We start from the raw sequence: 14,190 nt of genomic DNA on the forward strand, positions 1-14,190 counted from the left end.
AAAGAAGAAGCAGTTGAGAAAGGCAAGGCGAGGGAAGAAGGAACTCAAATTCCATTGCCTGATTCTATCAAATGTGACTGGGAATAAGACACAAAAAAAGCCCACAAAAACCACATTGTTCTTACCTTCCTGCTCTTGCTTGCTGATCTCTCTAGCTTTCATAGCAGCAAAATCCTGGAAGAGGTTCATGAAATAGATATACCGCCGGTTGTTGATCGCTTTGAGCAGGCAGAAGAGTGCTGATACCATACTGCGGGCAAACATAGTTTCCAACCCATCGAACACCATGCCACGATAGCAATCACTCAGCTGTCCAAAAATGGAAGCACACCAGTTTTAGGCCATTCAGCAATGTGGTAGTGCTGTGCACACATCCCACTAATGCAAGTGAAAGGCATGGATTTCTTTTTTTTCTTTTTAAAATAATTTTTATTGTAGTTTTTCTTTTCCAAAATTCTAATACATATTCAAACAGACAGTGTTATTTTTATATATTTTGGATTAACAGTTCACATGAAATCTACATTATATACATATATATATATATATACATCCTCAATTTCCTTATGAATATTACCTATTTTTGTTTCTGTTGTCTATCCACCTATACCATTTTCCCCAAACCGCATAATATTCTGAATCTTCTTTTTCTTTTAATTCTAAAGTTAGTTTATTCATTTCAGCACATTCAAATATTTTTTTGGATAATCAGTCCCTCTGGTAGTAAGTTATGTTCTTTCCAATATTGCAGAACGCAATTCTTGCTGCTGTTAGTATATGTAGGATCAGATATCTTATTTTTTTTATTAAATTTTGTTTTTAATATTTCCAGGAGAAATGTTTCTGGATTTAACTCAATATGGCAATTTATTAAATCTTGTAGCCAATCTCTGGCCAAAATGTACCCAAATCTAAGCCCCAAGTGCTGGAAATGCAACCAACACCAAGGTATTTTCTTTCATGCTTGGTGGGTATGCCCCGAAGTGAAAAAGTATTGGAAAGGCATGGATTTCAATGGCAGCCAAAGTCAACTTATTACAGTCCTCCAGAAATGGAAGAAAGCCGAGATTTGTTGGCTTCCAATAAGAATGCCCATTTTCTCAAGTCCATAGAGAAGAAAATATTAAAAAATTTAAGCCAATGATTTGACCAGACATGCATTGCTTTCAAATGATCTAGAAACTTCATCAATGTTAGGACCTTGCAGCAGGGGTCCTTGACAGTGATGCTGGCTGAAAAATTCTGGCAGTTGAAGTCCACAAGTCATACAGTTGCCAAGGTTGAAGACTCCTGTCTTGTAGGACTCAACCCTTGATATGATTTTGGCATTCAAAAAACTACTTCTGCAGCAGAGAACAGTTGACTGGAATCCGCTATAGGTCTTGTGACACACAGTCTCAGGCTCTTAATGATGTCATCTTCTGTGGGCCTCACAGCTTGCTGAAGCCTTTCTAAAAATAACAGAGTTGGAAGGGACCTCGGAAGTCTTCTAGTCCAATCCCTGCTCAAGCAGCAGACCCAATATCATTTCAGACAAATGACTGTCCAATCTTTTCTTAAAAACCTACACAATTTTCTCCCAGGAACCTTCTAGTGGTATCTCATTTGTTAAGTCTTAGTATCTTTTCCAGTAAAGGGAAATATCTCACTTTGCAGTAGGAACCAGATGGCAACTGCTCTTCTGAATGAATCCAACATATTTCTGGTTATGCCATCATTTCTTGCAGATATCCAATAACAAGCCTGTTTAACTACTGCTTTAGTACATATTCATATAAGAGGGTGTAGAACAGGGTTAGAACACAGAGCATATAATAATAGGGTTGGAATGGACCTTGGAGGTTTTCTAGTCCAACCCTCTGTCCATGACAACCCTCTGTCCAGGAGACCCTATGCCATACTGGACAAATGGCTGTCCAATCTCTTCTTTAAACATTCCAATGATGGAGCACCCACAACTTCTGAAGGCAACCAGTTCCACTGATTAATTGTTCTAAGTCTGAGGAAATTTCTTCTTAGTTCTGGGTTGCCTCACCTTGATTAGTTTCCATCTGTTGCTTCTTGTCCTGCCTTCTCGTGCTTTGGAGAATAGATTGACTATGATCAGAGGGGTTCTCTGTGGCAACCCCTCAAATATTGGAAAACTGCTATAATGTCACTCTTAGTCTTTCTTTTCACTAGACTAGACATACCCAATTACTGCAACCGTTCTTTACATGTTTTGGTCTCCAGACCCTAATCATCTTTGTTGCTCTTCTTTTTACTCTTTCCAGAGTCTCAACTTCTTTTTGATATTGTGTAACCAAACCAAATGCAGTATTCCAAGTGTGATTTACCCAATCCATTATAAAGCGATACTAACACTAGATAACAGTATCAGAGTCAGGGTGGATGGTGTTTGCTGCCTATTTATGTTATGTTATGCCTATTAATGTTCTTCCTGCACCAACTCAGAAAGCTCAGAAAGCAGCCCAAGGAGCTGCTGATATAGTTGTACAAAGGAATAATTGAGTCTGTCATTTGTACCTTTATTTTTTATTTATTTATTTATTTATTCATTCATTCATTCATTCATTCATTCATTATTGGTTGGTTGGTTGGTTGGTTGGTTGGTTGGTTGGTTGGTTGGTTCGATTTATATGCCGCCCTTCTCCGGAGATTCAGGGCGGCTTACAATGCGTTAAGCAATAGCCTTCATACTTTTGTATATTTATACAAAGTCAGCTTATTGCCCCCACAATCTGGCTCCTCATTTTACCTACCTCGAAAGGATGGAAGGCTGAGTCAACCTTGAGCCTGGTGAGAGTTGGACTTGCAGTAATTGCAGGCAGCTGGTGCTACTTAACAGCACTTTAGTCTGCTGCGCCACCAAGGCTCTTCTATAACTGTCTGATTCGGCACAGCAACCAAACAAGACAGACACAGACTTCAACGGATAGTTAGGATTGCAGAAAAAACAATTGCTGCCTGCCTGCCTTCCAGGGAGAACCTGTATATTGCATGAGCCAGAAAGAGGGCGTGAAAATATCTCCAGATCCCTCACATCCTGGACATAAACAGTTTCAACTTCTACCCTCAAGATAACGCTATCGGGAATGCCGCTATAAGGAATGCACACCAGAACAACCAGACACAAAGTTTTCCCCCTCATGCCATCACTCTGCTAAGCATTTCCAATAACTGTTGATCAGTCTTGCACATCAGTTTGGAGGAATGTTATACATCCTTCCTGACAGAATAGCTTCATCTCAGGGATTTTGGTGGACTTCCTCGCACAAATTACCCATTTCAGGTCCTTCTTCATTTCTATAGGATTAAGTTTAGGACCTCCTTCATGGATTACTGCCTTGTCATGGCGAAGGAGCTTGCCTAGCTCAATGAAGCTATGAGCTATGCCATGCAGGGCCACCCAAGACAGACAGGTCATAGCAGAGAGCTCTGACAAAACGTGATCCACTGGAGAAGGAAATTGGCAACCCACTCCAGTATCTTTGCCATGAAAACCCCATGGACAGTACCAAAAGGCAAAAAGATATGACACCGGAAGAGGAGCCCCTCAGGTCAGAAGGTGTCCAATATACTACTGGGGAAGAGCAGAGGGCTAGTAGTAGTAGCGCCAGAAAGAGTGAAGCGACTGGGCCAAAGCCAAAAGGACGCTCAGCTGTGGATGTATCTGGTGGTGAAAGGAACGTCCGATGCTGTAAAGATCTATTCTCCATAGGAACCTGGAATGTAAGATCCATGAATCAAGACAAGCTGGACGTGGTCAAACAAGAGATGACAAGAGTGAATATCAACATTTTAGGAATCAGTGAACTAAAATGGACAGGAATGGGTGAATTTAATTCAGATGAATATAAGGTATACTACTGTGGACAAAAATCCCTCAGAAGAAATTGAGTAGCCTTCATAGTCAATAAAAGAGTAGGAAAAGCAATACTGGGATACAATCTCCAAAATGACAGAATGATCTCAGTTCGAATCCAAGGCAAACCATTCAATATCACAGTAGTCCAAGTCTATGCTCCAACTACTGGTGCTGAAGAGGATGAAATTGACTGGTTCTATGAAGACCTACAGTACCTTATAGAATTATCACCAAAAATGATGTCCTTATTATCATGGGGGATTGGAATGCTAAAGTAGGAAGCAAGGCTGTATACTGTTGCCCTGCCTATTTAACTTATATGCAAAGCACATCATGAGAAAGGTGGGGCTAGATGAATCAAAAGTTGGAATTAAGATTGCCGGGTGAAATATCAACAACCTGAGATATGCAGATGATACCACTCTAATGGCAGAAAGTGAAGAGGAACTAAAGAGCCTCTTGATGCGGGTAAAGAAGGAGAGTGCAAAAGTTGGCTTGAAACTCAACATTAAGAAAACTAAGATCATGGCATCCAGCCCTCTCAATTCATCGCAAATAAATGGGGAAGAAACGAACTATAAGAAAGGCTGAGCACCAAAGAATTGAGGCCTTTGAACTATGGTGCTGGAGAAGACTCCTACACGTCCCTTGGACTGCAAGATGATCAAATCGGTCAGTCCTAGAGGAAATCAACCCTGACTGCTCTTTAGAAGGCCGGGTCCTGAAGATGAAGTTCAAATATTTTGGCCAGCTAATGAGAAGGAAAGACTCATTGGAGAAGTGCCTAATGCTGGGAAAGATTGAGGGCAAAAGAAGAAGGGGATGACAGAGAAGGAGGTGGCTGGATGGAGTCACTGAAGCAGCAGTTAAATGGACTCCAGAGGATGGTAGAGGACAGGAAGGCCTGGAGGAACGTTGTCCATGGGGTCGTGATGGGTCGGACATGACTTTGCAACTAACAACAACAAAAGCTCAGGACTTTGACTTGGCCATTGCAAAACGTAAGTTCCTTCTGCTTTAATCATTCTTTGGTCATATACCTTGTATGTTTTGAACTGTTGTCTTGCTCCATGACTCAAAAAAGATCTATTTTGGTTTCATCTGTCCACAGAACATTATTTCAATAGCCCTCTAGCTCATCCACATTGTCTTTCACAAAACATTGATGAGAAGCAATATTCTTTTTGGATCATAGTGGTTTTCTCCTTGCAATCTGCCATGTACATTATTGTTGTTCAGTGTCTTCTTGAGAGTCTCATGAGCTCTGGCATTTGCAATCTTCCAATACTTGAGGGGCTGTCACAGAGAAGTGGGATTGACTTATTCTCCAAAGCACCTGAGGGCAGAACTAGAAGTGCAAGTGGAAGATTGTTAAAGAGAGATCCAACCTAGGATCAGGAACAAATTTCCTGACAGTGAGAACAATTAATCAGTAGGATGGCTTGCCTTCTGAAGTTCTGGGTGCTCCTTCACTGGAATTTTTCAGGAAGAAGTTGGACAACCATTTGTCCAAACCCAAGAATATACTAAGGCAGAATGTCATGCCCCAACATATACTGTTGTTGCTCTCTAGCCCCATCTAGTGGCTGGAGGGACAAAATACCAAGTATATTGTTTGAAACTGACCCTTTTTACCCATCGGCCTGCACTCTCAAACCAAGTGCATGCTGGGAAGCCAGACTCCATTTTTCTTTAGCATTTGGAGAAACAGAAGCGCAAAGAAGAATCTATATTAATCTGTGGCACATTGTTATCCAAGGACAAACCCATTCCACCACGGAATTCACTTACCTTTGCTACCGGTTCGCTCATGCATCATATTTGATTATGTTCGGCGGGTGGAAGGAGCCTCCCGCCGCTGCTACTGGTTCGCCCGAACTGGGGCGAACTGGTAGCAACCCCCACTGCATTCCACACACAGAGATCGCTGGTGAGATTTAAATTGCTTGTTTAAATTGTTATGTTCAGCAGTAACTCAATACTGTCTATCTTGTATTTGGTTCTCATTGTATGTATCCCTATTTTCCCCAGTTTCACCATATCCTGTTCTTTTAATAAAGCATTCAGATCAACATGCACGGTCTGTTTTATTGGAGGATAGCTGCATGTCAAGCTGCACACAAACTAACATGTAGTGAGGACAGAACACACAAGCTTATCTACCCCAAGGATAAAACATCCAGACACCAACAGAGCAACGTGGTATATGCAGTACAATGCAGTAAACCAGGGATCCAAAAACTATGGCCCGCAGGACAGATACGGCCTGCCGACGCAATGTATCCGGCCCACGCACAGTGGTGATTCAACTCTGCCCCCTAACCCACCCCACCACTCTAAACCACTCCTTGCATGGCTGTCTGCACCACCCACATCGCCCCTCTTCCAGCCGTCGCCCTTATCTTCCAGCTTGCGTGAGTCTGCTCACTGCAAAGGTAAGGCTGAAGGACGCGGGCAGTGGGTAGGTGGGTGAGCGCCGGCTGGCATAGGGGCAATCTTGGCACTGCAGCCACGTGGTTCTTGTGCTGCAGTGAGTCTGGGTGGAGCTGGGAGCTGGAGGTGGGGGCTGAGCACAATCAGCCTTACCTTCCAGTCTGCAGGGCTTGCAAAGCTCCCTGTGGCTGCCCACGAATGTAAGGCTGATGGCGGGTGAGGGAGACATGCTCTGTACCCACTGCGCTGAAGGGCACAGGCTGATGGATGAGGGCCAACTGGCCGGCAGCACAGCCACATAGTCTCTGACACCCCCAGCAGCTGCGCTGCAGAGTCTGGGTGGAGATGCGGGCTGGGAGAGGGGGCCAAGCACCATCAGCCTTACCTTCCACCCCAAAGGGTTTGCAAAGCTCACCACAGCTGCCCGCAAATGTAAGGCCAAAGGCGGGGAAGGAAGACTCAGTCTGCGCCCACTGCGCTTGGCCATAGGGCGTGGGCCAGCGGGTGGGCAGGGACCAGAGAGCTGCGCAAGGATGGCTCACCCGAAAGAACTACAGCATAGCCTTTGGGTAAGGCCCCTCCTTCACCTCCTCCTCTCCCTTTCCCCTTTCCCCTTTCCGCACTGTCCTGTTTTTCCAAACACTCATGCCAGGCCGAGCAACAATTCCCAGGGAGGCACCCCAACCAAGGAGGCTCAGACTGTAACCCACCTGCTTGCTTAGTTTTTGAGCATAAACTGCTCCCATCCCTTTCGAAATGGCCACCCGGTGCTTCCCTCGGGCACCCAGGGCCAGCAAGTGGCTCTTCCAAGAATCAGGGGAGGGGTGGCAGGCACAGCAGTGGAGGAGACAGGCTTTGGTTGCTCATTTTGCTGCACGCCCGAGTGACTGGCCTCGGCTGCAGCTCATGGGCACTCTGTCCGCCGGGGGAACTAAAGTGGCAAGCCGCTGCTTTCTGCTGCCTCCCCGGGTGGAGCTCCAGGCGGAAGGGCTAAATCATCTTCGGCGCCATAGGCATGACGGGCCTGGCCATCCTGGCACAAGCCCTGGAGGCGGGTGAGGCAGGGCAGGGGGTGTCAGCCTGGAGGACAGAATAAGCAGGGGATCCATGAAGGGGCACGTTGTCTCCCTGGACGTGGCTGCCTCCCTGGAAAAGCGGCGCAGCAGCTAACAATTGGGGGGAGGCAAGTGCCAAAGGAGCAGCTCCTTGCACTGTAGCTGCTGCAATGAATATGAGAAGCCCAGCCAATGTTTTGAGCATGGTTAACATCTCCAGCCCAATGAGCTTAGGACACCCTATTACCATAATCACCCCTTTGTCCATGACTTCTCCATTAACATTCACCACACCTGTCAATTTACCAACTGCAGTTACTGCTCCAGTGAACATTGCACATCCATTCACTATCACCTCACCAATGAATCTCACAACACCAATGACATTAGCTGGCCCTTTAAATACAGCCATGTGACATGTGGAAAGCATGCCTTTCCTTCTCCAGGCATTGCCAACCTCTTTCCCCTGATAAAAAAAAAACAAACCTAGAGCAAAAACTTCATGCAGTATTAAAAAGAAGAATAGAAAAGGGGACTGCTCTGTATTGTTTAATGGACTGCTAAATTGGCAAAATGGACTTAATTGGCCACACCCACCCAGATCATCTAGCCAGTCATTAGGCAAATCAAACTATAATCCACCCCCCTAACAGTCTGAGCGACCGTGAACCAGCCCCCTGTTTAAAAAGTTTGAGGACCTCTGCAGTAAACCATGTGCAGATCTGTACATTGGGAGGAAAAAACAACCACTTCATAAACGCATGGCACAACCCAGGAGAACAAATCCATGAGGACTAGATTCAGCAGTCCATCTGCATTTAAAACACAAAGGCCACTCTTTTGAAGTCAGCAAAGTCCACATTTTGGACAGAGAGGACCGCTGGATTGAAAGAGAGGTTAAAGAGGCTATTTATATCAAAATTGAACAACCAGCCCTCTCTCAACAGAGGGGGAGGGATACAACATTATCTATCTCCAATCTACAACACAGTCCTTTCAACAGTTCCAAGAAGGCTCCACACCCATTTGCACCACTCAGGTGACCCTGATGACACAGATAAACCTCCAGGTAGCTTTGACAACTCATTAAAGAATGCAAATCACCAGCTGTCTGCAAGGAATATAAATCCTTCCATTCCCCACCATCTAGTCAGAGCTGAAGAAGCTTCTTGGATGAGAAGAGAAATGTCTTCAAAGAAAAAACAGAAAGTCCAGTTGCCTCTTAAAAAAGCACCTTTGGGACAACCATGACCTGGATGATTGAGAATATCCATAGACATTCAACTATCATTTAAGTAAAGCAAAGCAATGAAATAGGAAATATATTTATAATAAATAAATAAAGCTGCATCCATATGTCTAAAAAAACTGGAAATGTTCACTTGGTAATTTACAAATATTTCTATGAGTTATCATGCCCGACACTCCCCTTGATTTCTCCTTTCGGCTGCAATTACCTGCATCCTCTCTGAAAGAATCTCCACCAAAAGCTCATCTGGAAGCACGCAACTCATCAGACCATAATCCCCAACTCCACTAGCACTGACACTCAGACGTCGCTGGAGAGGGGCACTGGGAATAGGGCTGGAGGGTACCTGGGAAGGCAGTTGGAAAATTAACAGACCAGTTAGGAACTAACATTAAAAAGTGTGGACGTTTCACTTTTTGTAGTTAACAACTAAATATTTTACTTTGCTGTATTATCTGTTTTGCCATATATTACAATATGCTATCTTAATGAAATGATTTATTACTCTTTCTCTTTTGGTTATAGAAGAGCAATATTTCAGAAAGGCCCTCAAACTCAAAGAAAGGAATACGGAAGTGGGCTCACAGATGAAGACAGTGTTTGTAATCACTTCAAATGTAGAAGATATTAAGCATATTAAACATATCCTTTTCAAAATTAATTATAGGATTTGGAGAAAAAAATGATTAAAACTGTTAACCAATTGTTTTTACTGCTTTCAGAAACGAAGAAAAGGAGAAAGTAGAATAGGTAGTGTAAAGGCTTAAAATCAATGAAAGCATTTGAAAATAGGATGACAGGAAGCAGGTTAGAAATTGCAATCTCAGAGGATTTGAAATCACAAATTTGAAGATAGATTTAAATTTTAAAGACTAAAAAAATTATGCCTTTTCATGATTCCCTATCAAATGTAGAATTGAGAAATTAAATTCTGAAATAAGAATCTGAAATCTAAATTAAGAGGCACCCGCAAAGAATAAGGTTGACCAGACTTGCTGATTTTCCTGGAAGACTTTGAAGTTTTTCAAAAGTTTTCTGTGTTGGTCTGCTAGAGGACCCCAATGGACAGATGGAAATGAATGTAAAGTACCTCTCACTGGCAGACATTATATATCAGATATAGTAAGGAGTCCCAGAAAAGTCAGAAAGGAATTTAGAAAGAAGACTAAACCAGGATCCAATCACCTGATAGGTGAATTAAAGAAAACTTCTACAAAGTCATTGTCGGTATTTAGATGTCATTCAGACTGTCAACCAGCACTTTAATTCTTAAGCACAACTGACCTGACTATCCATTTCAAATGGGGGGAAAAGAAGATGCAGTTTCAACTAAGAGCTGGTATTTGGAGGTATTCTACTACTTGGTGAACTGTCATACAGGCAGACCTTGCTTACTGACTACTCATTCAGCAACCATTTGAAGTTACAATGGTGCTGAATGAAACTTACGACCAGGCTTCAAACTTGTTGAGGGTGCAGCATATCTGCATTCACTTGATTGTGCTTCAGGCATATGGCAACTGGGGCTCATTCCCAACAGTGCCTCAAAGAAGTGAAGTCAGTGGAGAAGCTGGAAAGAAGGGTTAAGGCACAGTCACAGGATGTCATGCTCAATAAGCCCCCAGAGATTCATTTAATGACCGTGCCAGTTCTCGATGGAGTTGCTGGTCCAATAGTCAGTAAGTGAGGACTACTTGTCCATGGGCCTGGGCCTGATGAATTTTCACCTGGGATCCAGGCTGATCCAGCTGCTGTTGCTGCTGTTGTTGCTGTTGCTGTTGCTGTTGCTGCTGCTGCTGCTGCTGCTGCTGCTGTTTCAGGGACAGGTGGCTTTCTAGCTTGCCTTTGGCCGTGGCGGTGCTTCCTCGGTAGCCCCGGGAGACGTTGGAGAGGGCCCCTGTCTTGGACTCGGAGCTCTGCTGGCTGCCATTCGAGGTGTGCTTGGCCAAAGCCTCGGTGCTCAGCCGGGTGCCCAGAGCGAGGGCCGGCTGCCCCTCTGTGCCTTGGAGGAAAAGTGGGGAGGGGAGGAACAAGGCTAGGAGGAGAAGCGCAAGAAAAGGTTTTCTTCCTTGTTGACAGGCAGGAAAAGTATTAATTAGGTTTTTATTTCTTATTTTGCAACTCCCCTGAAAAAAACAAATCTCCTCTGAAAGAAATGCCCTGTTGCAGCCATGACCCACTTCCACATCACTTTATTATTGACCCATATTTTTGTGCTTTAAAGAAGGAAGGACCCCCCACACACACACACATTCACCCTATGGATTGAACCACCTGACTCTAATATCCCCTTCAAATGAACTGATGAACGTAGAGTTTTCAGATTTTGGCTACACATAAATACTTAGCTGTGAATCTTCCCTTCAATTTAAAAATGAATGAAGTGTTTAAGAAATGGGGACACATAAAAAAGCTTTTAATTTGCCCCCACTCTGCTTTAGCAACCCTCTGAACTGCTGAAGCCTCAGAATCAACATACAATCCTGACACTTAGCTGGCTCCATCAAAAAATCCCCTCAAGAAGATGCCACATCTCCACCAAAGGAGGATTGTCAAGTTTGAAGCATGCTTATGCTGTTGCAACCATTATTGCTTCTCAACTTGCCAAAGAACCAGGGGTTCTTTGCTGAGGCACCCACTCTTCTTCCCGGGGCGGCGGGGGTGGGGCGAGGCGTCTTTAAGATGAGTGGCCGGGGAGGGGACATCGGGCCTTTAAGAGCAGCGGAAATCAGCCATCGCACTGCGTGACCCCCCCAAGGCGGCTCCCCTGAGCAACCCACTGCCCCCAAGCGGCTCTGGGCACTGCCATTTCAAGCCTGTGTGTGTGTGTGTCTTTGCTCCTGGTCTTTCGCAGCAGCCCATGCCTGACGTCCCATCCCCAGCTGCTCATCTTAAAGGCACCTCGCCCTGCCCCAGAGACCCCCGACCGGCTTGCCCAGGCGGCGCAACAGGTGAGGCGGTGGTTGCCCCTGGCAGGCTCGGAATGGCAGCGCCCAGATCTGCTCCGGGGCCTTTAAGAGCAGCAGAAATCAGCCATCACACCACACAACTCCCAAGGCAGCTCCCCCGAGCGGACCCACTGCCCAAAGAGTATGATCTGGGGGCAAGGCCAGAAGGGGTAAATTCCCCAACTCAGGTTCAGCCGGCCAGGGACAGGACATCGGGCACGGGCTGCTGTGAAAGACGAGAAGCAAAGACACACACACACACACACCATGTGCACAGCGGTACTGGTGAGGTTTTTAGTGAGCAGCGCAGGAAGCCAGACTTGCCTTCACAGGTACAAAAGTTTCCTGCAAATGGAAAAACGCCAGGAGCAAGCACGGACTTCTTTTTGCACTTGCTCCTGGCGTTTTTCCATTTGGAAGATGGAGAGGAGGAGGAGGAAGAAGAAGACAAGGGCGACGATCCCAGGCATATGAAGCAAGGTGTGAAAATCCGCAGTAGGAAGCTCAGGGTGAGTGAAAAGGGGGAGCAGCTAAGTGCTTTGTTTCTCCGGAACCGGTAGTAAAAAAATGCTTAAAAAGTAAAAAAAAAAAAAAAAAAAAAAAGTTCCGATAATCGCGTGTCGCTCAGCTGATTGTTGGAACTTTTTTTTAAAAGTTTTTAAGCATTTTTTAATTACCAGAACCAGTAGTAAAAAAAATGCTTAAAAGTTAAAAAAAAAAAAGTTCCGACAATCGTGCGTCGCTCAGCTGATCATCGGAACTTTTTAAAAACATTTTTTACTACCAATTCGGTGAAACAGTAGCATTTTTTACTACCAGTTCGGGCGAAACAGCCCAAACCAGTAGCATTTCACCCCTGAGATGGACCCAGGAAAAGTAAAAGCCATTTTAGAGTGGCAAGACCCATGGACCCATAAACAGTTGCTAAGTTTCCTGGGCTTCACCAATTTGTATAGACAATTCATCCCCTCCTTTGCAAAAATCACCTTGCTGATCACAGAACTATTGAAGATCAGGGAGGAGGGGGAAAACATTCCCAACAGCCTACAAAAACAAGACTTACAATGAAGCCATGATGCTAAACAAGCCAGCCACTTCGACTTAATATATCTGACAAGTGGCAGTTCTGGTGGTCAAGGATGAAAAAGGACATCAAGAGTTATGTAAAAAGCTGCGCTGTGTGTGCTTCCATGAAACAGTGACCAGGGAAGACTCCAGGATTATTACAGCAAGTAGCTGAGCCAACCCGGCCTTGGGAAGAAATAGCTATGGACTTCATAGTAGAATTCCCATAAAGTGGGGAAAACACTGTAATCTGGACTGTAGTTGATTTGTTTTCTAAACAAGCTCAGTTTGTAGACTGCCTGAGCCTCCCATCAGCCCAGAGGCTGGCCAAGATATTCCTGCAGCACATCTATTGACAGCACTGAGTGCCAAAACACATCATCTCGAACTGAGGAATCCAGTTTATGGCAAAGTTCTGGCGTGAATTCATAAGGCTAATAGGGTTGTCACAGGGACTCAGTTCTGCGTTCCATCCAAGTATGAATGGGGCCACAGAATGAGTTAACACCATGGTGGAGTGACACCTACCTTGCTATGTCAACTATCAGCAATTGGGAAGAACTACTGCCATTTGCTGAGGTGGCATACAATAATGCTACGCATAGTAGCACTGGCCTCACCCCTTCCAAGATAGCTACCAGCGTGGAATCTGTACCTATGCCATAGGTACAGGACCCCACCTCCTCAGGACCCTAACAGAGCTGGTGGATTCTCTCCAAAGTGTGTGGAGTAATGTAAAGAAGGCCCTAGCTAAAGCAAGGGAGAGTCAGAAACAGCAAGCCGATAAGAAACTAACTCCCGAAGGGGAATTCCACATGGGAGATAAAATGTACCTGTCCATGAAATATTTAAAGCTGAAATAGCCTTGCAGAAAACTAGGTCCCAAATACATAGGGCTTTTTCCTATTGTAAAGATTATTAACCCGGTCACAGTAGAGTTGAAACTACCCAAAATATTGGGAAGGGTGCACCCAGTGTTCCATTGCAGTTTGCTAAACCTGGCCCAGGGATCTAAATTAAGGCCAATTGGAAAGGATGTCCCAGAACCAATTATAGTGGGAGGTGAAAAACACTACGAAATAAAATGAATCTTAGTTTCTAGGCATTATAAAGGAAAGCTACAATACTTAGTGCAATGGAAAGGCCTAATTTCTAATTTCAGAGGTGAGGTGGATTAAGGCCAACAATATTACGGCAGATTGCTTAATAGGCAGGTTCCATGCAAAATACCCTCAAAAGCCAGGGGGCCACCAGGAAGGAGTTATCATAATAAGTGATAATGACATATGTTTACTATTTTCCAGGTACCTCCTATGTTTTATGGGGGTCTTGTTCTGGTACTTCCCCAGAAAGTGATTTAAGATAAATTGCTATTCCATTTTTTTTTTGTCTTTCCCAATGCTATATATTCCTGGTCTAGTTTCAATAAATTAGCATGGTTTTGTTTTATAAGTGTTTTTGTAGACAAGGAAAATTGGTTTTGAATATTTTACTAAAATTTTGCTTTTGTTTATGAGGCAAGTTAAGTTCATTTGCACTTAGTGAGTTTAATGTTGTCTTTTCCATTTTGGT

The 14,190-nt window shown here is 44.3% G+C and overlaps 1 protein-coding gene across 6 annotated transcripts in view; it reads right to left on the reverse strand.

Moving 5' to 3' along the window:
• HYDIN (HYDIN axonemal central pair apparatus protein) overlaps window positions 1-14,190 on the reverse strand; it is a 416,706-nt gene that overhangs the window by 113,109 nt on the left and 289,407 nt on the right. For all 6 annotated transcript variants that reach the window (XM_087877179.1, XM_087877178.1, XM_034425679.3 and 3 more), the window contains 3 exons: window positions 10,333-10,607; window positions 8,814-8,951; window positions 126-309 (listed from right to left, as the gene is read on the reverse strand). In XM_087877179.1, the coding sequence (XP_087733305.1) occupies window positions 126-309; window positions 8,814-8,951; window positions 10,333-10,607 (597 nt within the window). The remainder of the gene's footprint in view (window positions 1-125; window positions 310-8,813; window positions 8,952-10,332; window positions 10,608-14,190) is intronic.

The sequence above is a fragment of the Pantherophis guttatus genome, chromosome 11, assembly GCF_059756535.1.
Source record: "Pantherophis guttatus breed Tessera chromosome 11, ASM5975653v1, whole genome shotgun sequence".
NCBI classification, from domain to species: Eukaryota; Metazoa; Chordata; class Lepidosauria; order Squamata; family Colubridae; genus Pantherophis; species Pantherophis guttatus.